Source organism: Spermophilus citellus (genome assembly GCF_964194105.1).
Source record: "Spermophilus citellus genome assembly, chromosome: 3".
Classification (NCBI taxonomy): domain Eukaryota; kingdom Metazoa; phylum Chordata; class Mammalia; order Rodentia; family Sciuridae; genus Spermophilus; species Spermophilus citellus.
In genome coordinates, this window is record NC_138184.1 from 73293984 (window position 1) to 73318557 (window position 24574).

Genomic DNA, 24574 nt, shown 5'->3' on the forward strand with positions numbered 1-24574 from the left:
AAACTTTAACAAAGCCCATTAAACCAATGGGTTGCTGTCTCTCCCTCTGGAGATAGCCTGCATTCTGCCTTTGAGTGCACATTCCTTGCTTTACCCCCAAGGCATCTCTCTTTTGAGATTGCCCCCCCCTTGTTCACATTTGAATGTGTATCTACTTCCTAGATAAACCTCTATCTATACATTTGGTGTGTGTGGGGATATTACAAAAAACTCAACACACAGTAGAGATTGGTTTTGATTTAATTTCTAAGGGACTCAGAGGTGCTCTTGGTTCAAAAGTTTGCATCTGACCTCAGTGTGTGCTATATCCCTTTAAATGCCACCTCTGCAGGGTGAGCAATTTCTCTCACATATATAATGAATTACTTCATTCTTCGCCTAATTTCAAGTCAAGTCCTGACTAAACTTTGGGACATTCTTTTGTTTTTAAATTTTTATTGTTGGTTGTTTGAAACATTACATAGTTCTTGATATATCATATTTCACACTTTGATTCAAGTGGGTTATGAACTCCCATTTTTACCCTGTATACAGATTGCAGAATCACATCGGTTACACATCCATTGATTTACATATTGCCATACTAGTGTCTGTTGTATTCTGCTGCCTTTCCTATCCTTTACTATCCCCCCCTCCCCTCCCCTCCCCTCCCCTCTTCTCTCTCTACCCCCTCTACTGTAATTCATTTCTCCCCCTTGTATTTTTTCCCTTTCCCCTCACTTCCTCTTGTATGTAATTTTGTATACCCCTGAGGGTCTCCTTCCATTTCCATGCAATTTCCCTTCTCTCTCCCTTTCCCTCCCACCTCTCATCCCTGTTTAATGTTAATCTTCTTATGCTCTTTGTCCCTACTCTGTTCTTAGTTACTCTCCTTATATCAAAGAAGACATTTGGCATTTGTTTTTTAGGGATTGGCTAGCTTCACTTAGCATAATCTGCTCTAATGTCCATTTCCCTGCAAATTCTATGATTTTGTCATTTTTTAATGCAGAGTAATACTCCATTGTGTATAAATGCCACATTTTTTTTTTATCCATTCATCTATTGAAGGGCATCTAGGTTGGTTCCACAGTCTTGCTATTGTGAATTGTGCTGCTATGAACATCGATGTAGCAGTGTCCCTGTAGTATGCTCTTTTTAGGTCTTTAGGGAATAGACCGAGAAGGGGAATAGCTGGGTCAAATGGTGGTTCCATTCCCAGCTTTCCAAGAAATCTCCATACTGCTTTCCAAATTGGCTGCACCAATTTGCAGTCCCACCAGCAATGTACAAGTGTACCCTTTTCCCCACATCCTCGCCAGCACTTGTTGTTGTTTGACTTCCTAATGGCTGCCAATCTTACTGGAGTGAGATGGTATCTTAGGGTGGTTTTGATTTGCATTTCTCTGACTGCTAGAGATGGTGAGCATTTTTTCATGTATTTGTTGATTGATTGTATGTCCTCCTCTGAGAAGTGTCTGTTCAGGTCCTTGGTTTAGTACATTCTTCTGGGAAAATATCCTTGCCCTAAAGTTCAAAGATGAAATGTTAATTCAATTTTGCTTTTAATAATTACTCTCTGATCTGAGCTCCAGTTCTGTCAAGTCGACTTTTGCCCTCTGACTCTAGTTAAGAAACCAGATCCTTGCCCTAGGGCTTAGGCCGGAGCTCTGACTTCTCACTTTGCTTCCTTGCCTTTGCTAGCTGGTGTAGGGACAGGAGGCCTGCTCTTGAACTCCATTTATGCTGTGAGACCGCTCCTACTTGCTGCCAAGCAGCCATGACACTGACTGCTAGAATAGTGTAGTGACCATAATACACAGTAGTGACTAGAAACCCCACTACTCTATTTTTATAAATCTATGAATTGTGTTCATTACCTGTGTTCCTGAGTCCCTTGTCTTGGTTGGGTCTAAAATAGTCTATTCCTTGTTGACTATACCTCTACCACTTCTTACCAATTGCACCCTTACAAAGAAAGAAAAGGCCATCAGATGGCAGTTCCTTCCAGCTATAAACTTCTCAGTATCTCTGAATCATGTTCCCCATGCCCAATTAATATGTTGATGTTTTAATCCCAGTACTTCAGAATATAACCTTAATTGGAGTTAGGGTCTTTACAGAGGTAATCAACTGAAAAGTGAGGTCATTAGGATGGGCCTGGACTGGTGATTCAGTCTTGAGTAGGTTATAATTGATTGGTCTTCTCTTCTTCTTCTTTTGGCAGTACTGGAGATTGAACCCACAGCTCTATTTTTTTTTAATTTAAGTTTTTCATTAAAAAATTTTTAGTTTAGATGAACACAATACCTTTGTTTTATTTTTATGTGGTGCTGAGGATTGAACAAAATGCCTCACACATGCTAGGCAAGTGCTCTACCACCAAGCTACAACTGCAGCCCCCTTTCTTATTTTTGAGACAGGGTTACTGTTATGGTTTAGATATATCTGTCCCCCCCCCCCTCCCCGCTCATGTGTGAGACAATACAAAAGGAGTTAGATGTGAAATGGTTGGGTTATGAAAGCGTTAATACAATCAATGCATTAATCTGCTGATAGGGATTAACTGGGTTGTAAGCAGGTAGAGTGTGGCTGGAGGAGGTGGATCACTGGGGGAATGCCTTTGGGGCATATGTTTTATCTGTGGTAAGGGGAGTCTCTTACTTTGCTTCCTGGTACTATGAGCACAGCTGCTTTCCTCAGCCATATACTTCCACCATAATGTTCTGCCTTAACTCAGGCCCTGAGGAATGGAGTTGGCCATCTATGAACTATATCCTCTAATTGTTGTCAGATCTTTTGGTCACAGCAGTGCAAAAACTAAAACAGTCACTAATTTGCCCAGGTTGGCCTCAAACTTGTGATTCTCCTGCCTCAGTCTCTCAAGTCACTGAGATTACAGGCATGCACCACTATGCCTGGTTTAGACAAGCTTTTTTTTTTTTTTTTTTTTTTTTTTAACTGAGGATTGAACCCAGGGGTACTTAACCACTGAACAACACCCCCAGCCCTTTTTGTTTTGAGACAGGGTTTCACTAAATTGCTAAGGTGGGCTTTGAACTTGCGATTCTCCTGCTTCAGCCTTGTGAGTCACTGGATTACAGGATTGTACCACTGAACAAGATAAAAGTTTTTAATGAACCAGTTCCAGTAGAGGGTCCGGACAGACTGCAGTTTCAGAGTGTCTTCCTTGGAATAGGCTATGTGTTGTCAAGGGCAGGAAAATTTGGTTGAGCTAAAGCTAGGGGATGGAATGAGAGGTTCACCCCTTTGGTGATTTTCCTGGGCAAGGCTCATGACAAATGACCAGGTGATGGGGTCGGGGAGAGGTTGTGTCCACTCTTGGGGTGCTGTTCCTTTCATGGGTCTGGGGTGAGGAAGTTGCTTTATTCAGTAATCTGGTATATTTGATAAATTTGTGGGCCTACTTTTTCTAATATGAATTTGATACTCTCATGAATCCATGTGCTTCTGATTTTATTTGATAAGTTTATAGATTGTCATTTTTATTAGCATAATACATTATATATCAATTTGTGCCATATGGTTGTGCTAAGCAGATAGTAGTTACTTGTACAGACAAGGTTCAGAATCATTTCTATCTCAGTACTTATACTCAAAATGGAGTAACTCACAGAAAACTACTGTCTTATAAAATGGAGTAACTCAGGGTTAGGTACAGCCTGAAAACTACTGTTCTATTCTTCATGGAACAATAGCCTGTTCTCTACATTATGTATGTCCAGGACTCTGTCTTAGCTCTTTTCTCATGCTCCCAGTCAGTATCTTTCACGTATGTGCTAACTGACCACCCAGGTTCTGACAATTCCCAAGTCCTTGCCACATCTTTTTCTTAATTTTAAAAAAATATTTTTTAGTTGTAGATGGACACAATACTTCATTTTTATGTGGTGCTGAGGATGGAACCCAGTGCCTCACACATGCTAGGCAAGTGTCCTACCACTGAGCTACAACCCCAGCCCTGCCACATCTTTTTCAAGCCCCAGAACTACTTGGTCAATTTTAACATTCTATTAATTTTCTTGCTTGTTTCATTGTCTTCTCTCCCATGAGGGTGTTTAAGTTCCACTTGGGCCTGTTTTGTGTAATCGTTGACTCAGCACTTGGTATCCATCTGGATTTCCCAAAGGTCTTCAAACTCAACATGTCCAATATTTAATCCCTCATTTTCCTCTGCCCCTAATTCCAAAGTTGCTCATGTTTTTCTGTTTCACTTCTTTAGTAAAATAAGCATGGCTTGATAGTAATTCTTTGAGCAGAAACCTGAATTGCTATCTTCCAAACCTGCCTCATTATCCCTCACTGGCAAATCAATCATTAAAGCTGGAACCCACCTACCTGTCTTTGCGTCTTGTAGCCACTCTAGTTTTGGGCCTTCTTTCAATCCTTATCTGGACAATTCCTTTCTGTTTTTGAGACAGCTCTTGGTATGTTGCCTGGGCTGGCTTCCAACTTGTGAGTCCTAGCTACTCAGCCTCTTGAGTAGCTAGGACTATAGCCATGTGCCACTGTACTGGTTTTTACCTGGACTGCTTCCAAAGTCTTCTTTAGCCTATTCATGGCTTTTCCTCTTCATTAATGTAAAGGTGATTTTAATTTTTTAAATTTTTATTTATTCCATTTTTTTGGTGGGGGGGGCAGGAATTGAACTCAGGGGCACTTGACCACTGAGCCAGATCCCCAACTCTATTTTGTATTTTATTTATTTATTACTATTAAAGGAATATAATGTTCACCAGTATTTACAATAAAGTAAACAATATAGAGTTGGGTAACATTCTGATTACTACAAAGCTACTTTCCTGGCTTGTGTTGAACCAGTAATCCAAATACTGAAAAGATTGAACCTACATGTAAGGAATAAAGAGGCCAATAATTTAGACTATAAAAAACTTCCTCACTCATTTATGTGATCAGGTTGTCAACTGCCAACATCTCCAGCCATTTGATCAGTTTTCAATGAGCCAAATCTTAAGACATTCCATGAATTATGAGTACATAGATTTCTAAACTTTTAAAAAAGGAATGGCTAACTAGAGGAACCCTTAACATGTCCACTTAAGTCTTGCTAATTAAGACAAACTAAGATTTGTTTACTTGTCTGGGTGTAAAAGTTGTTGATAGTTATAGTATTTTTCCTTTCAGGAATTTTGCAAATAAAACTGTTGTGTTTATGTGATGATGATGTAAATTTAATGTGGTTGCTTTTAACTATCCAATTTAAACTGTCCAATTAACTACAGAATCATTTATTTAATCTTAAGGGTTATGGTTTCAGGAAAATTTCATCTTAACGTGTAGTGATTTATTTCTTAGGTTGCAGAGAATGATGGCATCTCAGGAACATGGATTTACCACCCATTGTTTTTGTTTTGGTAAAAGTTTAAAAAACAAAAAAACATTATATAAGTATTTTATGTACATACGCACACATGCATGCACAAACAAATCAACAAAACCCCCAGAATGGTTCTTAGGCACATGAATTAAAAACAAGTTATGAGTAATGCCTTTGGAAAATTTCTTCAACTTTTAGAAAAGCAGAGAAATATACCATCATATCAAATCGTTTTCTTTGATAAAGGAAGCAACTACAGAAAGCTTTTATATGTTCAAAGTAACCAGTGCTACTGATGGAAAACAAAAAAATAAAACACAACAATTTCCCAATACTACTTTCAAAATCAACATCTCAAATTTGATTTTCTTTAGAATGTATTTTTTAATGCTAGTAAATAAAAAATCAAGGCCCAGTTTTATATATTTATGTGTACACACACACACACACACACACACACACATAAAAAACAATGCAAACAGTTATTGGGCTTCATGTTCTGGACAAGAATGTCAAGTTAGTCTCTCTTCATAAAAAGCAATTATAATTTGAGGACACTTCATATTTGCTTCTTTGCATCACCAAGTCTGCCTCATCTGAATCTTTCTATTTCATGAGAAACATCAATTGCTATTTGTGGCACCAATTATTTATTCAGGATCAAAACCTCTGGCAAAGCCTCTTGGTTTGTCAGTGGCATCTCTTTTCTTCTTTAACTTGCTATCATCAGATTCACTGTCAGATAAAGATTTTCTTTTGGTACCATCTTTTTCTTTACCAGTTTTTTGAGAATTAAGAAATGCTTCAGTTAACTCTGGCAATCTAAATTTTCTTCAGGTTTTCAAGTATTGTCAGCAACTATAAATCCCTTTCACTTCAGGAAATATTCCACCTTTCCATTAACTACACATCAGTGTAGTACTTTTCCTACCATAAATTCTTTAGGCTCTGCCTCTTCAACTTTTTTACTCTTTTCATTTCTGTTTTGTTCCCATATTTTGCAATGTAGTTTTATTGGAGGCCATTTTTTAAAAAAATTTTTAGTTGTAGATGGACACAATACCTTTATTTTATTTATTTATTTTTATATGGCGCCGAGGATCGAACCCTCTGATGTTACAGGTCGTGGTTCTGCAGGCTCTCTAGCCCGCATGCCTCAAGTTCCAATCACATCCTGGAACATAGCCACTCTCAATTTATTGTCTTTGGCTGCTTTTGCACAATGGCAGAGTCAGTTTCCACAGTGACCATTTGGCCTGTGGGCCTAAAACATTTAGTCTCTGGTCCTTTATAGAAGTTGCTAGCAAGAGGGCCTTCAGTAGGTGGTCCCTCTCACCTCATATCTCTCAGTTTCCAGAACCATAAGCTGAATAAACCTTTATCAAAAAAAAATTTTTTTTTTGGTACTGGGGATTGAACCCAGGAGTGCTTACCCATTGAGCCACATCCTCAGCTCTTTTTTTGAGACAGGGTCTCATTAATGGCAACTAGGGCCTTGCTAAATTGCTGAGGCTGGCCTCAAACTTGTGATTCTCCTGCCTCAGCCTCTGGAGTTGTTGGGATTACAGGCATGTGCCATCATGTCTGGCTAAACCTTTATTCTTTATAAAGTACCCAGTCTGCTGGACATGGTGGCACATACCTGTATTCCAATTTCTGGAAAGGCTGAGGAAGGAAGACTGAAAGTTCGAGGCCAGCTTTGGTTATTTAGTGAGACCCTGTCTCATAACAACATTTTAAAAAAGGCTGGGGATGTGGGGCTTTATTGTGGCTCAGCAGTAGAGTGCTTGCTTAGCACGTGCAAGGCCCTGGGTTCGATCCTCAGCACCACATAAAAACAAAATAAAGAAATTGTGTCCAACTACAACAGATCAGCCCCAGCAATTTAGCAAGACCCTGTCACAAAATAAAAAGTGCTGGGGATGTAGCTCAATGGTTCAATTCCCAGTACCCTTCCCCAAAAGAATGGGGCATGGTGGCACACACGGCTGTAATCCCAGGGAATTAGGAGGCTGAGAGTTGGTACCACTTACTGAAACAGATTATTAGCAAATGAAATAACAATAAAAAAACCACACACTTCAGATAGAGCCCTAATATCCAGAGTATACAAAGAACTCAAAAAATTAGATAATAAGATAACAAATAACCCAATCAACAAATGGGCCAAGGACCTGAACAGACACTTCTCAGAGGAGGACATACAATCAATCAACAAGTACATGAAAAAATGCTCAACATCGCTAGCAGTCAGAGAAATGCAAATCAAAACCACCCTAAGATACCATCTCACTCCAGTAAGATTGGCAGCCATTAGGAAGTCCAACAACAAGAAGTGCTGGCGAGGATGCGGGGAAATGGGTACACTTGTTCATTGTTGGTGGGACTGTAAAATGGTGCAGCCAATTTGGAAAGCAGTATGGAGATTTCTTGGAAAGCTGGGAATGGAACCACCATTTGACCCAGCTATTCCCCTTCTCGGTCTATTCCCTAAAGACCTAACAAGAGCATGCTACAGGGACACTGCTATATCGATGTTCATAGCAGCACAATTCACGATAGCAAGATTGTGGAACCAACCTAGAAGCCCTTCAATAGATGAATGGATTAAAAAATGTGGCATTTATACACAATGGAGTATTACTCTGCAATAAGAAATGACAAAATCATAGAATTTGGAGGGAAATGGATGGCATTAGAGCAGATTATGCTAAGTGAAGCTAGCCAATCCTTAAAAAACAAATGTCAAATGTCTTCTTTGATATAAGGGGAGTAACCAAGGACAGGGTAGAGACGAAGAGCTGGAGAAGAAGAATAACATTAAACAGGGATGATAGGCGGGAGGGAAAGTGAGAGTTAAGGGAAATTGCATGGAATTGGAAGGTGAGCCTCAGGGTTATACACAATTACATATAAGAGGAAAGGAGGAGTAGGAGAAAAATTATATAAGTGGAAGAAACGATTTATAGTAGAGGGGATGGAGAGAGAGAAGGGGAGGGGAGGGGAGGGGTGAGGGGACAGTGGAGAATGGGATAGACAGCAGAATACATCAGTCACTAGAAAGGCAATTTGTAAATCAATGGAAATGTAACTGATGTGACACAGCAATCTGTATACAGGGTAAAAATGGGAGTTCATAACCCACTTGAATCAATCTGTGAAATATGGTATATTAAGAACTATGTAATGTTTTGAACAACCAACAATAAAATAAATTAAAAAAAAAAAAAAAAAAAACCTCAGAAGTTTGCTAGGTCTTGGTCTTGCTACAGAGGGACCAGGAGATAGAAGACAGATTGAAAGAGCTGATGACATCAAAGTTGTTTTTTTTTTTTCCCCCTGTGTGTTTGTGTGTATGAGATATCGGGGACTGAACCCAGGCTTCACACATGCTAGGTAAGTGCTCTAACCACTAAGCTACAACCCCAGGCCTTTTCATTTCTTTCATGTCTTGTTAAATTGCTCAGGCTCGTCTTGAACTTGTGATTCTCCTTCCTCAGCCTCCTGGGTTGCTGGGATTACAGGAGGATTATAGGTAAAAGGATTTCTAAATGTGGCTTCAAGTACCAAGACTCAACAAATAGAATCCCCTCCATCAACTCTTTCAAAATAATTATGTAGGAGACAGACTTTGGTTAAAAAACAGCTTCACATTTTATTTTATGGAATATGCTCATTTGTTAAGTTGAAGGCATGGAGGATACTATCTGTTCTGATACATATTCTGAAAAAAAGTCCCCATCCCAAGATGATACCAAGATAAGCATTTTCAATGACTGGCTCATCAACATGTATATGATATATTTCCTTCATCATAATTGAAGATACTTAACAACATTCATAACTTTAAAAATTTTGTAGAAAGGCTTGTGGAAGATTTTTACTAAACTGGTGTAGTGTATACTTAAAATTACATATTTACAAAAAAGAAGAAAAATAAAAATCTCTGCTATATTTTTTTCTTGCCACTTGGGTTAAACTCAGGTTTCCTTTCCTAAACAATGTGGAAAAGACCCCTGTGGAAATCAAAATCTGTCTTGTGGATCCCATCTGGCAAGAAAGATGAGTTTATTGATATTGATTGGGGTGCCAAAGTCTGCTCCATAATTAGCCCCAACCCTGGCACCTTTGCATGTCTAATCCAAAAGGTAGGATTCTTTCTTTTTGATCACAATCATAATGATCTATCATAAAGATAGATTCTGGAGCCTCCTCAGGTCTTCCTTTGTTCTCTGGGAAAATACAAATAACTCCGCTTTATAAGTAGCATCAGCAACCAGTCCTTCATGGAGTAGGGAGTAGGTGAAGACTTAGCAAGAAGCAGCAGCCAGCTGTCAACAGCATAGGGACAGTCCCTCAGGAAAAGCCTTTAGAACAAGAGGTTCTGAACAAGAACAGGCCATCTAATGTGAGGAAAACAGATAAAGCAAAAGCGTAGAATCCCCCATATCAAAAAAAGGAAGGGGAATTATTGGTTTCATTACCCTAACAAAAGAGAAGATTGAGAAGATTCATGAAATGTTACTTTGCTTTCAACTAAGATGAATCACTTATTCCATAATGCAAATGGAAGGCTGTTGATGAGAATGTTTACATATGTATTTATTTTTTGTGGTACTGAGGATTGAACTCAGAGGCCCTCTTCCACTGATCACACCTCAGTCCCTTTTTATTTTGAAATAGGGTCTTGCTGGCCTTGAACCTGCAATCCTCCTTCCTCAGTCTCCCAAGTCACTGGGATTATAGGCATGCACCACTGTGTATTTATTTAAAACAACAAAAATACTTAAATCTGAGGTATAATGGTTAAAATCTCCACAACTCTGTGCCTGATGGTGATAAAGAGAAACATTATGATAGGAAGGTGTTAGAGGAAAAAAAATCAGAAACCATTAGGAGGTATTAAATATACACAAGCTGGTCTGCATTTTTTAAATGAAAAACATTTTTTTCCCCCAACAGCACTGGGGATCAATTCTGGGGCCTCTCATGCTAGACAAACATTCTAACTCTCAGCTACATCTCCAGCCAGGCTGCCACTATTTTTAGGAAGGTTTGAATGTGTGGGATGAAACTTTTACAAATTGCTATACAGATGCTAGTTGTGGGCTGAGGATGTAGCTCAGTTGGAAAGTGTTTGCCTAACATGCATGAGGCTCTAGGTTCAATCCCCAATATTGTTTAAAAAAAAAAAAAAACCAACAAAACATCAAAATAAAAATCCAAAACCAAACAAAAAAACTAATGCACTGTTTCACTTTTTTGTTTGTTTTTGTAGTGTCAGAAATTGAATCCTGGGCCACATATGTGCTAGGCAAGTGCCCTACCACTGAGCTATAATTCTAGCCCTGTAGCAAGTACTTTAAGGAGGCTTCCTTTGCTTTGTGGGACATTCATTTAAAGACTATAGACTTTAAAGGAAAGCATCATGAAATGCCACAGGATCCACAGGCTGGTGCCACATTTTAAGTGGGAAGGCACTGTTACTTCAAGTTTCTGACCTTACAATTAAAATCAGTACTTTTTACCATCTTTGAAATATTTTAATTGTTTTTTAAAAAGATAAGGGTAAGCTGGGAATGTAGCTCATACCCAGCTTTATATTTTTTCTTAGCCAAATCCTTCTATACAAGGTCAGCATCATTTGTGGAATTTTATTCCTAAAACTGGGTGACAGAGAACCAACGCAATGATTCAAATGTCACCTTGCAGGAAGTAACAGAAGAGTGGTTGAGAGTCTTGGATGAGTCAGCGGACTCCAGGCATCAAATAAACACTCTGCTATGCTGAGGACTTGGCAATGGTGATTCCCCAGTGGGGTGAAGGGCTCAGTGGAATAAGACCACTGGTAGCCCATATGTATGTTATTCTATTTCCATAAATTCTACAGACGCCTTGGGTCAGTCAGCATGGTGTCCTTGAGCCAATGGAGAATCTGTTTCCAACCACAGATGGAGAATGTAAGAGTAGGTAGGGGCCAATTCCCTGCCTATTCCAGGCATCACCTTGAGCAATGCTGGTCTAAAGCCCACCTACTAAAATGTATACCAATGACAGAGCTCAGTAGGAGAACAGGTGACATCTGTCAACAAAAGAATGTGCCATACTATATGTCTGGATCTAACACTGATATTTTTCTAGGGGGAGGAGAGAATCTAATCACAATGTGCTCAAAATTGGGTGTGTGCAATGACTTCCATTATAAGGGTGTGGGAAGGACCCTCCCCCATGAACACAGGTTTTCTTTCTTTTTTTTTTTTTAATACTTGGGATTGAACTCAGGGGTGCTTTACCACTGAGATATAAACAGTAGTCTTTTAATCTTATTTTTTATTTAGGGTCAGGGTCTCACTAAGTTGCTAAGGTTCTCACTGTTACTGAGACTGGCCTTGAAATTGGGATCCTCCTGTCTCAGCCTCTCAAGTTGCTAAGAACAGGGTCCCTTACACTCTGACTTACATAAGGCCTAGAAATGAGAAATATAACAAATAGGGAAACACAGGGTATGGTTGCCAGACTGAAATTTTGCCCATATCCTCCCACATACTGATGAAAGTAAGAAATGAAACTTTTTCTTCTACTTTGAGGATGGTAATCAAAGGCCAAAGATATTCAGGGCTAGACTACTGTGCTCAAACTAAAAACTCTCAAGTTATTTATCTGAAAGAATTTAAGGCAGGTGTTGGCTCTAAAAAAAAAATAGGACACATTTCTTCATCTCAACAAAAATCTCTTAAGACCCATTCTGTTATAACATTTGTAAACACACATTAAATTACATACTAAGTAATACATGAAAATTCTTGAGAATTTAAAACAAGATCTTTCCAATCTTTTCATCACAATGGAATGGAACACTTTCTCTATCTTTAGAGTTGTCGGACTTTTTTTTCTGTGGTTTTTATATTGATATCTAACTTGTCCACTTTAGTTGTAAGTCGGTCAAGAATGTCATCTTGCTCCTCAATTTCTGTCTGCATCCCCAGGGCTATGTCCTTGAGACGGCCTAGTCCCATGGACAGTTCATCTGTGAGAGAAGAAAATAATAAGCAGGCCTGAGCAAATGCAGTCACAGTACTTGGAAATGCTTCTAAGTCCCTCCCAGGTGCTTAGCAACATCTGGATTGTCGAGTCCTCTTTCTCCTAAAACAGTCTAAGCTCCAGGAAGTTGGTTATATACTCCAAACATGTCCAGGTGAGAAAAAAAAATCTGTTTACTCAATAAAAAGTGTTTACATAGAAACCACCTCCCTCTCTTCCAAGATAACACCTGTTAATATATTTTGTTTTCCAAAAAGTTTTTTTTTCGGGGTACTCAGGATCTAACATAGGGGTGCTCTACCACTTAGCTACATCCCCAGTCCTTTATATTTTATTTATATTTTTTGCTACTGAGAATTGAAATTAGGGGCCTAAGGAGCTTTATAATTGAGCTACATATCTAGTCTTTTTGAGACAGAGTCTTGCAAAGTTGCTTAGGGCCTTGCTAAATTTCTGAGGCTGGCCTTGAACTTATGGTCCTCCTGCCTCAGCCTCCCAAATTGCTGGGATTATAGGTGTGCTTATTGTATATGGCTATTTTTTTTTGTTTTGTTTCAGAAAGGGTCTCCCTAAATTGCTGAGACTGGCCTTTATGTGATTCTTCTGTCTCAATCTCCTAAAATGCTAGGATTACAGGTATGGGCCACTGGGCTCAGCTAACTTAACCCAGAGGCACTTAACCACTGAGCACCATCCCAGTCCCTTTTATTATTTTTTCATTTTGAGGCAAGATGTCACTAAATTGTTTAGAGCCTATTTTCAAACTTGTGATCTTCCTGCCTCAGCCTCTGGAGCCACTAGGATTATAGACATGTGCCACTGTGCGTGGCCTTATGTTCATTTTTTTTTTTTTTTTAGATAGATAGATAGAGAGAGAGAGAGAGAGAGAGAGAGAAGAGAATTTTATTTTAATATTTATTTTTTAGTTCTCGGCGGACACAACATCTTTGTTGGTATGTGGTGCTGAGGATCAAACCGGGGCCGCACGCAGTCCAGGCGAGCGCACTACCAGTTGAGCCACATCCCCAGCCCTATGTTCACTTTTTTAAAAAATATTTTTTGTAGATGGACAGAGTACCTTTGTTTTATTTATTTTTATGTGGTGCAGTTCCTTCATGCATGCTAGGAAAGCGCTCTGCCACTGAGCCACAACCCCAGCCCTTAACATTCACTTTAAAATGGAAAATGTCTATAAGGACATAGCTTATAAGATGATATGAAGACAACTGAGGACAGGGCTGAGGGGCAGACATGCCAAGAAATTCTAGTTTCCCCTGGTAGCTCTGTACCAACTGCAGAGATAAGTGTTAACTGGTTCTGCTGGAAGATTGTAAAGTGTCTTTCCTAGGTTTGTGATAGTGTGTGTGCATGTGCATTGGGGTGGAGAACTCACCCAGGGCTGCTATCTGCCCTTGTACTGTGAATAGCAGGCTAGGAAAGAGCTGGAAGTAAGAGAGAAGAGATGGTGCTTTGTTAACCCTCCTTTGAAAAATTAAAGATTAAATATTAAGTGAAGAGGTCAGCACACACAAGTACTTAGCAGTAACATTAAAAAAAAAAAAAAAATCGGGGCTGGGGATGTGGCTCAAGCAGTAGCGCGCTCGCCTGGCATGCGTGTGGCCCGGGTTCGATCCTCAGCACCACGTACAAACAAAGATGTTGTGTCCGCCAAAAACTAAAAAATAAATATTAAAAAAAAAAAATCAGGGGGCTGGGGATGTGGCTCAAGCGGTAGCGCGCTTGCCTGGCATGTGTGCGGCCCGGGTTCGATCCTCAGCACCACATACCAACAAAGATGTTGTGTCCACCGAGAACTAAAAAAATAAATATTAAAAATTCTCTCTCTCTCTCTCTCTCCTCTCTCACTGTCTCTTAAAAAAAAAAAAAATCTAAAACAAAAAAAAATCAGTCCCTCCCCCCCCAACACTCTCAGCTCTATGCTTCTTGAGATCCTAGAAACCCATGATTTGTTTTCCATGGACAGTAAAACCTGTATGGTCACCCCAGGCCTCAGAAAGTTTCTCGGAATCTGGTACTGCTAAGGACAGGCAAACAGGTAGGCTGAGGCCAAAAGTATGGCAAAGTAGCTGGGCGTAGTGGTGTATGCCTGTATCCCAGTGACTTGGGAAATTGAGGTAGGAGGATTACAAGTTCAGGGTCAGCCTGGGGAACTCAGTGAAAACCTGTCTCAAAATTTAAAAAATAAATAAATAAATAAAATGGGCTGGGAATATAGTTCTGTGGTAAATACTCCTGGATTTAAGGGACGAAGAAGTATAGTAAAACAAAGCTACCAGGCAATAAGTCAAAGGGCAAGAGTTCCTGAAATGGGAGGAAGGTGTGGTAAAGAAAGAGTGTAAACAAAAGTGCCTGTATAGCCTGTGTCAGCAGGGACAGCTGGCCAGAGGAGCCAGTTGCCCACTTGGGCCTTGGTTCTTCGTTCTCCATACTTTACGCTGTGGGGACTACCTGGCCACAAGTCCTCAGTGCCTATGTACACCTTCAGTCTCCAGTGGTGGATAGCACTCAGTCCTTATCCTGCTCACTCCTTGAATTCAACATCCTTCCTCAGTTTCCATTCTCCCTGTCCTTGCCAGCAGGTACTGAAGGTACTTTTTCCTGATGAAGGATAAAGAGGCTTTGGAGCACCTTCGGGTGTCTATGGGGTGATCAAATCTGGGCAGACACATTTTTGGTCTTGGAGAATCTTATTCTGGAGTGCAAAGTCCAGAGGACAGAATCAAGAGGTGGCTATCTGGGGGCTGTGGTTGGGGCTCAATGATACAGCACTTACCTATCATGTGGGAGGCACTGGGTTTGAACCTCAGCACCACATAAACAAAACAAAACAAACAAATAGACAAAAAACAGAGGTGGCTATCTGTCTGATTCTTTTCTGAACTCTGAGGGTGAAGGAGAGTGGAGTTGAGGGGAGAAGCCTATGGGTATGGAGAGAGCTGCTACTGGTGGGTTGAAAGCAGCTTCTCTGGGGTTGGGATTGTAGTTCAGTGGTAGAGCGCTTGCCTTCTATGGTGAGACACAGGGTTCAATCCTCAGTACCAATAAATAAATAAAGATACTATATGTCCATGTACAACTAAAAAAAAAAAAAAAAAAAAAAAAGAAAACCACTTCCCTAATGGCATAGGTCACAGAGATCTGAAATGACAATAAGCAGGGCATAATGGTTCTTGCTTATAATCCTAGCTGCTCGGAAGGTTAAGGCAGGAAGATTCCCTGAACTCAGGAGTTCAAGTTCAGCCTGGGCAACTCACTAAACAAAAACAGAACAAAAAATTTACATTTTCATCGAAGGTAACAGTGGTAAGCTGTGAGTGGCAGAAAAAGTTATTTATTTGCTCTTGTTTATGTCTGTTCTCTAAAATTCATGTCCTTTTTTGCATAAACGTTTCTTTTTTTAAAAAAAATTTTAAGTTGTAGATGAATAAAATACCTTCGTTTTATTTATTTATATGCAGTGCTAGGATTGAACCAGTGACTCATACATGCCAGGCAAGCACTCCACCACTGAGCCACAACACAACCCCAGTTCCACATAAAGATTTCCTTTAATGCTTAACGAGATATTTGCTGACTCTATTTCTACTAATCAAGCTACAAAATGTGGCCAGAATTCTGCTGCATGGGAATGGCTAAATGATTTATGGTAGCAAACATTGAAAATAATATCCAAGAGCAGGGGATAGAATTTTTTTTTTTTTTTTTTGGTACTGGGGGTTGAACCCAGTTGCTTAGGGCCTTGCTAAGTTGCTAAGGCTGGCATCAAACTTGTGATCCTCCTGCCTTAGTGGGATTACAGGTGTGCACTATTGTGCCTGATGAGAGTGGAAATTTTATTTTATTTTTTTTAATTAAAAAAATTTTTTTTAGATGTTGATGGACCTTTATTTTATTCATTTATTTATATGTGGTGCTGAGAATTGAACCCAGTGCTTCGCACATGCTAGACAAGTGCTCTACTACTGAACCACAGCCCCAGCCCTGAATGGAACTTTTAAAAGTGGTGCTTTTCAAATAAATTTTGTAGTTTAGGAAAGTATTTAAGACATAAGTGAAAAAGCAGGATACAAAAGTAAATACATGGGCTGGGGCTGGGGCTCAGTAGCAGAGCGCTTGCCTAGCATGGGTGAGGCACTGGGTTCAATTCTTAGCACCACATACAAAAATAAGCAAATAAAATAAAAGCATGCTGTCCCTCTACAACTACAAAAAAAAAAAAAAAAAAAAAAAAAAGTGAATACGGGGCTGGGGGTGGCTCAGTGGTAAAACACTTTTCTAGCATGTGTGAGGCACTGGATTTAAGCCTCAGCACCACATAAAAAATAAATAAAATAAAGGTATTATGTCCATTTACAACTAAAAAAATAAAAATAAAAAGTAAATACACTGACATAATGCCAAGTACATCTGATATTATAGATACAGGTGTACATACATACATGAAAAATGGAAGGATTATACCAAATTATCAAATACTGCCAGACAGGAGGGTATAGGTGTTTTTTTTTTTCTCATGGCACTTATTTACCTAATTTTCTAATAATGAATCAAAAACAAAGGTTAAGTTAGGTGCAGTGGTGCACACTAGTTTCAGCTACTTGGGAGGCAGCAGGAAGATCCTTGAGCCCAGCAATTCAGGGCCAGCCTGAGCAACTTAGCTCTTACTTCTAAAAAAAGAAAAGAAAAAGAAACAAAGTTAAATGTCATTAAGAAGAAAAAGACTGCAGACATCATGTAATCTAAGAAAGAAATGAGGGGAGGGAGGAAGAGAAGAGGAACAGAAATTCATTGTAATGAGAAGTTTTCTGACATATCAGCGTAAGTAGGAAAAAACTAACAAGGAAATAAACAGTTTATATAATACAAAAAAGAGTATTCATTCAACCAATATGACATTTATGTTATAGGATCAGACTGCTGGAATGAACATCACCGTAGAAAAACAAGGAAAGGAATCCATTGGTGTTGTCCCCTCATGGGAATGAGCAGGAGAAGCCTATGCATAGATACCCAACACGCATCTTCATGGGTTTCAGTTGTGCCTTCCAGTTTAGAGCAGGGAGAATTTTTATTATTTGTCTCACTCACTTTGCCAGTTCCTAATAAGGGCCAGGAGACTGAGAGTAACTCAGATAACTGTGGTGAGGTTCCTGTTTGAGTAGTAAAGGTAAGAGGAGGTAGCATATCTGAGACATATCTTTGAATAAACTCATGTCCATGAGCCAACTCCTGCTGCTTGAGCATGGCTCTCCATTTGGACCTCAAATGACTGACTTCTCTTCTCATTAAAAAAAAAAAAAAAAAAAAAAAAAAAAAAATTATCATCAAGTGTTCCTGCTGGGCCCTGTAAATAAAGTGGTGGTAGAACAGACACATTCGCATGCTCTCCTGAAATTAACTCTGTGGTTCAGAAGACAGCCAATAACCAGCAGAGAGGACCACAAGTAGATGGGCAGGACTGTAGAAAATCAGGGCTCTGAGTGATTATAAGAGGAAGTCAAGGGTTGGGGACATAATTCAGTGGTAGAATGCTTGGCTAGCATGTGTGAGCCTCTGTGTTCAATCCCTAGCTAAAAAAAAAAAAAAAAAAAAAAAGAGGAGGCCACAATGAAACAGAACTAGCTGTGTGAGAAGGGGCTACCCAGGAAGATGGGCATGTGAGGAAGAAAGGGGAAAAAAGTCCACAGGAGCCAATGGTAGTGAGGGAAAGAGGGGTTGCGGGGAGGATGCAAGGGCAATAAGCCTGTACTGTGTTCCAAGTGTACAGGGGTATACACCAGAGAGCTTTGGAAGAAGGTACCACCTGATTTCTGTTTTGAAAGATCACTCTGGCAGCAGTGTGGATAATGTGCCAAGTGACTGCCAACTCTTATCAACCCAGGCACTTTCCTAAATGCTCACATTGTCAGTTCATGCAACTCTCCTACTGCCCTCAGGGGCAGCCAGTTTCATAGTGGGGGAAATGGGGCTCCATGTGGCTACATAGGAAGGATGGAGCAAGTAGTCACAGCAAGGCTGTGATGTAGGCCTCACAGGGACTCCTAGGTCCTGCTACTGTCAGGATCCAACCAAGAGGTGGGTACAGGGGCTGGGGTTGTAGCTCAGAGGTAGAGCACTTGACTAGCACGTGTGAAGCACTGGAGTCCATTCTCAGCACAGCATATAAATAAATAAAATAGAGGTCCACTGACAACTAAAAAAAAAAGAGGAAGGCATGACTTGGTTGATTGAAAAAATAGAAAAGCAGGAAATAGAAGTGGATAGATTCCGGAGATAGTGAGGTGGTGAGATGAACAGGACCATGTAACACATGGATAAAGAGCAACTAACTGGTGGCTTTGTGTATGCTGGCTGTGCTTGGCATGAGCTACCTGGAAGATAAGTGATTTATAGAGGCTGATGCAGCTCTTGGTCTTACCTAAGTTGCTGTCAATTTTCTGGTGATAGGCTCGAAGGTGTGGGTTCTTTGGGTAAGCCTCTGTATTCACAGCAGAACCAGGCCCTCCAAGGACAGAATCTGATTTAGAAACATCAGGAGAATGGTTAACTGATATCCTATGAAATGCTGCTTCATGAAATTGATCTTTTTATTTTGGTTCTAGGGATTGAAGTAGAGCTCTACTAGTGCACTACATCTCCAGCACCTTTTTATTATTTTCCATATTTTTTATTGGCCCACTATAATTAATACACAAAGACAGGATTTATTACATCTTTGTACACATACATGATGTAACAATATAATTGGGCCAACACAATTCCCCAGTATTCCCCCTTTCCCTGGTCCCTTTCTTTATTGTTTGCCCTTTGATTTTCATGAGATTCCCCCTCCCACCTTTCTTTTCCTTTGTCCTCTTCTAGCTTTCACATATGAGAGAAAACATAAGACTGACCCTTGACTTTCTGAGTTTTGCTTAATTTGCTTAACATTATGATGTTTCACCCATTTTCTTGTAAATGGGTGAAAAGATTGCTTTTTTTTTTTTTTTTTTTTTGTTACTGGGGATTGAACCCAGGGGCGATTAACCACTGTGCCATATCCTCAGCCCTTTTAACATTTTATTTAGAAATAGAGTCTCACTAAGTTTCTTAGGGTCTTGCTAAATTGTGTGTGCCACTGTGGCCAGCCATAATTTAATTCTTTTTGGCTGAAAGAAACTCCATTACTCAGCACCTTTTAAATTTTCATTTTGAGACATGGTATCACTAAGTTGCTTAGGCTGGCCTAGAACTTGTGCTCCTCCTGCCTCAGCCTTCTGAGTCACTGGGGTTATAGCATATGCTGTCATACCTGGCTTTATTTTTGCAGTGCTAGGGATCAAACACAGGGTCTTGAGCACGGTAGGCAAGTGCTCTATCTCTGAGCTATTCCTCAATCTCATTACAAAATATATCTTTTATGTTTTCATTATACTGGGGATTGAACCCAGGGATACTCTACTACTGAACTACACTTTCAGACCTTTTTATTTTTGAGATAGAGTCTTGTTAAGTTGCCCAAGTTGGTCATAAATGTGTAATCCTCCTGTGTCAACCTCTGGAGTAGCTAGGCATACAGGCTTATCCATTGCCCGTGACATGAAAATGGTCTTAATTTAGCAAATGGCTAGAAGGAATGAAGTAACTGGCTCTGAGGCAATATAGAATGATAGGGGTGGGAATAGATACAATGTACGAGGGAAGAGCCCAAAGCAGTCTCATGGGCTGGGTGTGGTGGTACATGCCCATAATACCAGCTTCTTGGGAGGCTAAGGCCTGAAGTTTGAGATCAGCCTGGGCAAGACAGCAAGACCCTGTCTCTCAAAAAACAATCTCCCCCCAACAAGACTCTCAGTCCATGGGTCAACTAGACAAACCCTGGGTACACAGACTCTAGAAGACACATTCATACTAGTACTGTTGTATGGCAGAGCAACTGCATCAGGGCAAAAATTGTTGGACAAGGTGTAGGCGTGGTAGTGTACACCTGTAATCCCAGTGATTCTCAAGGCTGAGGCACAAGGATTCTAAGTCTGAGATTTAGTAGTTTAGTGAGACTCTGTTTCTTTTTTTTCTTTTCTTTTTTTTTAAAGAGAGAGTGAGAGAGGAGAGAGAGAGAATTTTTAATATATATTTATTTATTTTTTTTTTTAGTTCTCGGCAGACACAACATCCCTGTTGGCATGTGGTGCTGAGGATCGAACCCGGGCCGCACGCATGCCAGGCGAGCGCGCTACCGCTTGAGCCACATCCCCAGCCCCACAATATCTTTATTTATTTTTATGTGGTACTAAGGATCGAACCCAGTGCCTCACACATGTGAGGCGGGCACTCTACAAATGAGCTACAGCCCCAGCCCTTGCCCTCAGCTCCACTTTTAGCTTTTTAAAAATTTTGAGATGGGGTGTTGTTAAATAGCCCACGCTGTCTTCAAATCCTGGGCACAAGCAATTCTCCTGCCCCAGTCTCCTGGATAGCTAGGATTACAGGCAAATGCCACTGTGCTCAGAGAGTCAAGGTTTAAAAATAAAAGTTGTAGCCAGTTGCAGTAGTGCATACTTGTAATCCCAGCAACTCAGGAGGCTAAGGCAGGACAATTCCAAGTTCAAGGCGAGTCTGAGTAACTTAGTGAGACCCTGTTTCAAAAATAAAAAGAGACGGGGGTGCTAGAGTTGTGGCTCAGTGGTAGAGTGCTCGCCTAGCATGTGTGAAGCCCTGGGTTCGATCCTCAGCACCACATAAAAATAAAATAAATAAAACAAAGGTATTGTATCCAACTACAACTAAAAAATAAATATTAAAAAAAAGAATCAAAGTTACAGAAATGGGATTATGAGTGATTTTTTTGTTCTTTTGGAAATTTATTTCTATGCTGTCTTTTTACTTAAAGTAAGCATAAAAGAACTGTTAAATGGTGCACATTTGCCCCAAGAAATGTTCCTTAAACTTCAGTCCCTTCTCCTCCAATGCAAGAAATTGAACTCAGGTACATTTTACCACCCCAGTCATTTCTATTTTTTATTGTGAGACAGGGTCTTTCCAATTGCTGAGGGTCTTGCTAAATTGCTGGGCTGACCTTGAACTTGTGATCATGCTACCTTACCCTCCTGAGTTGTTGGGAATTATAGGTATGTGCCATTGGGCCTGGCTTCCTTCCCCTTCTCCATTTTGCAGTACTGGGGTTGAACCCTGGACTTCACACATACTAGGCAAGCACTTTACCACTGAGCTACACCTCTGGCCCTTGAAATTCAATCCCTAAAGGCACACAGAAAAGCCCTGTCACCTTGATTTGCCTCTTTTGGGAGAAATTTCTCTCTCTACAGTACAGTATGGTCATCCTTTTGTATCATAGCGTATTAGTTCCAGGATCCTCAACAGATATCTAAAACAAGGGATGCTTTATATAAAATGCATATAACCTACTCACATTTCCTTATACTCCTATACTCCTTCCTGCCCTCAAACTGATTGAATACAGGAGTGTCCATGGAGCTACATTCCCTACCCTTTTTATTTTCAGACAGGGACTATTTTTTTTTTTTTGTACCAGGGATTGAACCTGTGGCTGCTTAACCACTGAGCCACATTCCCAGCCCTTTTTATTTTTTAATTTGAGATAGGGTCTCACTAAGTTGCTTAAGGGCTCGCTAAATTGCTGAGGCTGGCTTTGAACTTGCAATCCTCCTGCCTCAGCCCTTGAGGTGCTGGGATTACTGTCATGCCACTGAACCTGGTGAGACAGGATCTTGATAAGTTGACAAGGCTGGCCTCCATTTGTGATCCTCCTGCCTGAGTCTCCCAATTGCTAGAATTACAGATGTATGCTACTATACCCAGCTCCTTCTGTATACTTTAAATAATCTCTAGATTACTTATAAAACAATACAATGTAAGTGCTATGTATTTTTTTTTTAAGTGCTATGTAAATAGTTGTTATGTTGTACTATTTAGAGAGTAATGGCAAGAATTAAAAGTCAGCACGTTTAGTACAGCACAATTTTACGAATATTTTGGATTGATGATTATTTGAGTGCACAAATTTGGAATTTACAGATATAGAACCTACAAATATGAAGGGCTGACTGTATTTCCTTTCCTCTAACATCAACCTACTGAAGCCAGTCTACACATATGGTGTCCATTTTTTTTCAGTTCCCTTTCAGGTATGGGGTACTATTTTATTTCTTCAGTGTATGATATCCACATGGGTTTTCTTGGGTCCTTTGCATTTTAATTTTACCTTCACTTTCTCTCATGGTTTCTCCCTTTCTAGAATGAATTGTGCCCATATTAGTATGTCCCAACCCAGTCCTTCTTCTATCAGGTCTTTCCTTAGCTATGTCAACTATGACCCTGTATACTCCTATACTCCCTCCTGCCCTCAAACTGATTGAATCCAGGAGTGCCCATGGAGCTACATGGGTTTTAGTGCTGTCAGGATGCATCCTGACTTCCTCAAAAGTGGCATAGTTAGGTACAGACAGTATTTAAATTCTACCATTATTTTTTAAAATTTTTATTTGTTCTACTTATATATGACAGCGGAATGCATTTCAATTTATCATACACAAATGGAGTGCAACATTTCAATTCTCTGGTTGTATACTGTATAGAGAGGCACCATTCGTGCAATCATACATGTACCTAGGGTAATGATGTCCATCTCATTCCACCATCTTTCCTTCCTCATAACCCCTCTCAATCCTCCCCTTTGCCCAATCCAAAGTTCCTCCATTCCCCCCCCCATCATAGATCAGCATCCACTAATCAAATTTAGTTTTTTTGGGGATTTCTACCATTGTTTTGATGTGTGTGGTTTTCAAGGGGCTCACAGAGGTCCTAGGAGGCCTAAATTCCTTTCCAGATATGTTTCAGAGCCTATCATTTGATATCAGTAGACTGACTCTTACTAATATCACAAGGTCTACCTTGTACACCTTGCCCATGCTGCTACTTCTCCTGCACAGAAGTGGGGGTTATATTAGTCTCCTCCTATTGCTGTGACAAAACTATCATAAACTTATCTTTCAGTTGTGAAGATTGGAAGTCTAGCCTGGGTTTCAATGAGTGAAGTTTAAGATATTGACAGTGCTATGTTTTTCTGTAGGATGTTGGGAGAGAATCCAATTCCTTATCCTTACCTACATTCTTTTGTAAGTGGTTCCTTCCTTCATCTTTAAAGCCAACAGTGCAGCATTTCCAGATCTCTCTTGGACTCTTTTTGTGGTTTTTTTTTTTTGGATCAGGGATTGAATCCATGGGTGCACTACTTTGACATTCTCTTTTTGTTGTATTAGGTATTGAACTCAGGGGTGAGCTACGTCCCCACTTCTTTTAACTTTTTATTTTGAGATAGGGTCTACCTAAATTGGCCAGGCAATTCCTCCTGCCTCAGCCTCCTGAGTAAATGGGAGTATAGGTGTACACCACTGTGCCTGCCTGACATTTTCTCTTTTGCTTCCATTTTCCACATATGAAGGACCCTTGGGGTGATCTTGGGCCCAACTGGATAACCCAAGATAATCTCCCCATTTGAAAGTCAGTTCCACATATAATCATAACTCTCCTATTGTCTAAAACCTAACATAGTCATGGGTTCTGAGGATTAGGAAGTAGATACTTCTGGTAGATTATTTTATTTACCACTTACCTACATCATCCAGCTTTCTGAGGTTTGGATGGCTGGCTTGGTACTTTGTCACCTGTTCTTTACTTGTATTTATGGCTTCTTTTAATCTTTGGATAAAAGAAAATTACAACATTTAAAAAGGAAAATCCCTATAATAGTGTCATTAAGTCTTTTCAAGTTATGTGTGTGTGCTAAAAATCAAATGCTTCTGACCAAAGCAGAAAATTCAGCATTCCCTTTTAGGAGGACAGCTGAAGACCCCTGCCTTAGAAGCATAGCATTTCATTAGTAGGGTCTCACTTAGAAAAATGAGTCCTAGGACAAGGTAGATGAAAAGTAGATAAAAATGATAAGTAGATATTTTAGACCAGGGAGCAGCAAATTATGATCTATGGGCCAATTCTGGTCCACCATCTTTTTTTTTTAAATCCCATTATTTAAAATTGTAGTGATTATAAAGATAACATAAAATCATCTATTTTTGTATAAACACAATGAATGGCCTTTACAGATAATAGCACAATTTTTTTTTTCTGGTTAATAGAGCTATATTACCAAAAACC

General features: G+C 39.8%; 1 protein-coding gene and 1 pseudogene across 4 annotated transcripts in view; both read right to left on the reverse strand.

Moving 5' to 3' along the window:
* Positions 1–1363: 1363 nt before the first annotated feature.
* The window catches only part of SNAP29 (synaptosome associated protein 29), a 38999-nt gene continuing 15788 nt past the window's right edge, over positions 1364–24574 (reverse strand). Inside the window, exons 3-5 of one of the 3 annotated variants that reach the window (XM_081286966.1) lie at positions 24033–24118; positions 18819–18917; positions 1364–1506 (exon numbers count right to left, since the gene is read on the reverse strand). In XM_081286966.1, coding sequence (XP_081143092.1) covers positions 1475–1506; positions 18819–18917; positions 24033–24118 — 217 coding nt within the window. In that variant the 3' untranslated portion in view covers positions 1364–1474. Of the gene's footprint in view, positions 1507–10260; positions 12366–15805; positions 17068–18818; positions 18918–24032; positions 24119–24574 lie in introns of those variants that run through there. The other 2 variants (XM_081286964.1, XM_081286965.1) reach the window with 2 other exon arrangements.
* LOC308644253 (chromobox protein homolog 3-like) lies at positions 5821–6363 on the reverse strand (annotated as a pseudogene). The gene has a single exon. The product of its transcript is annotated as a chromobox protein homolog 3-like (transcript).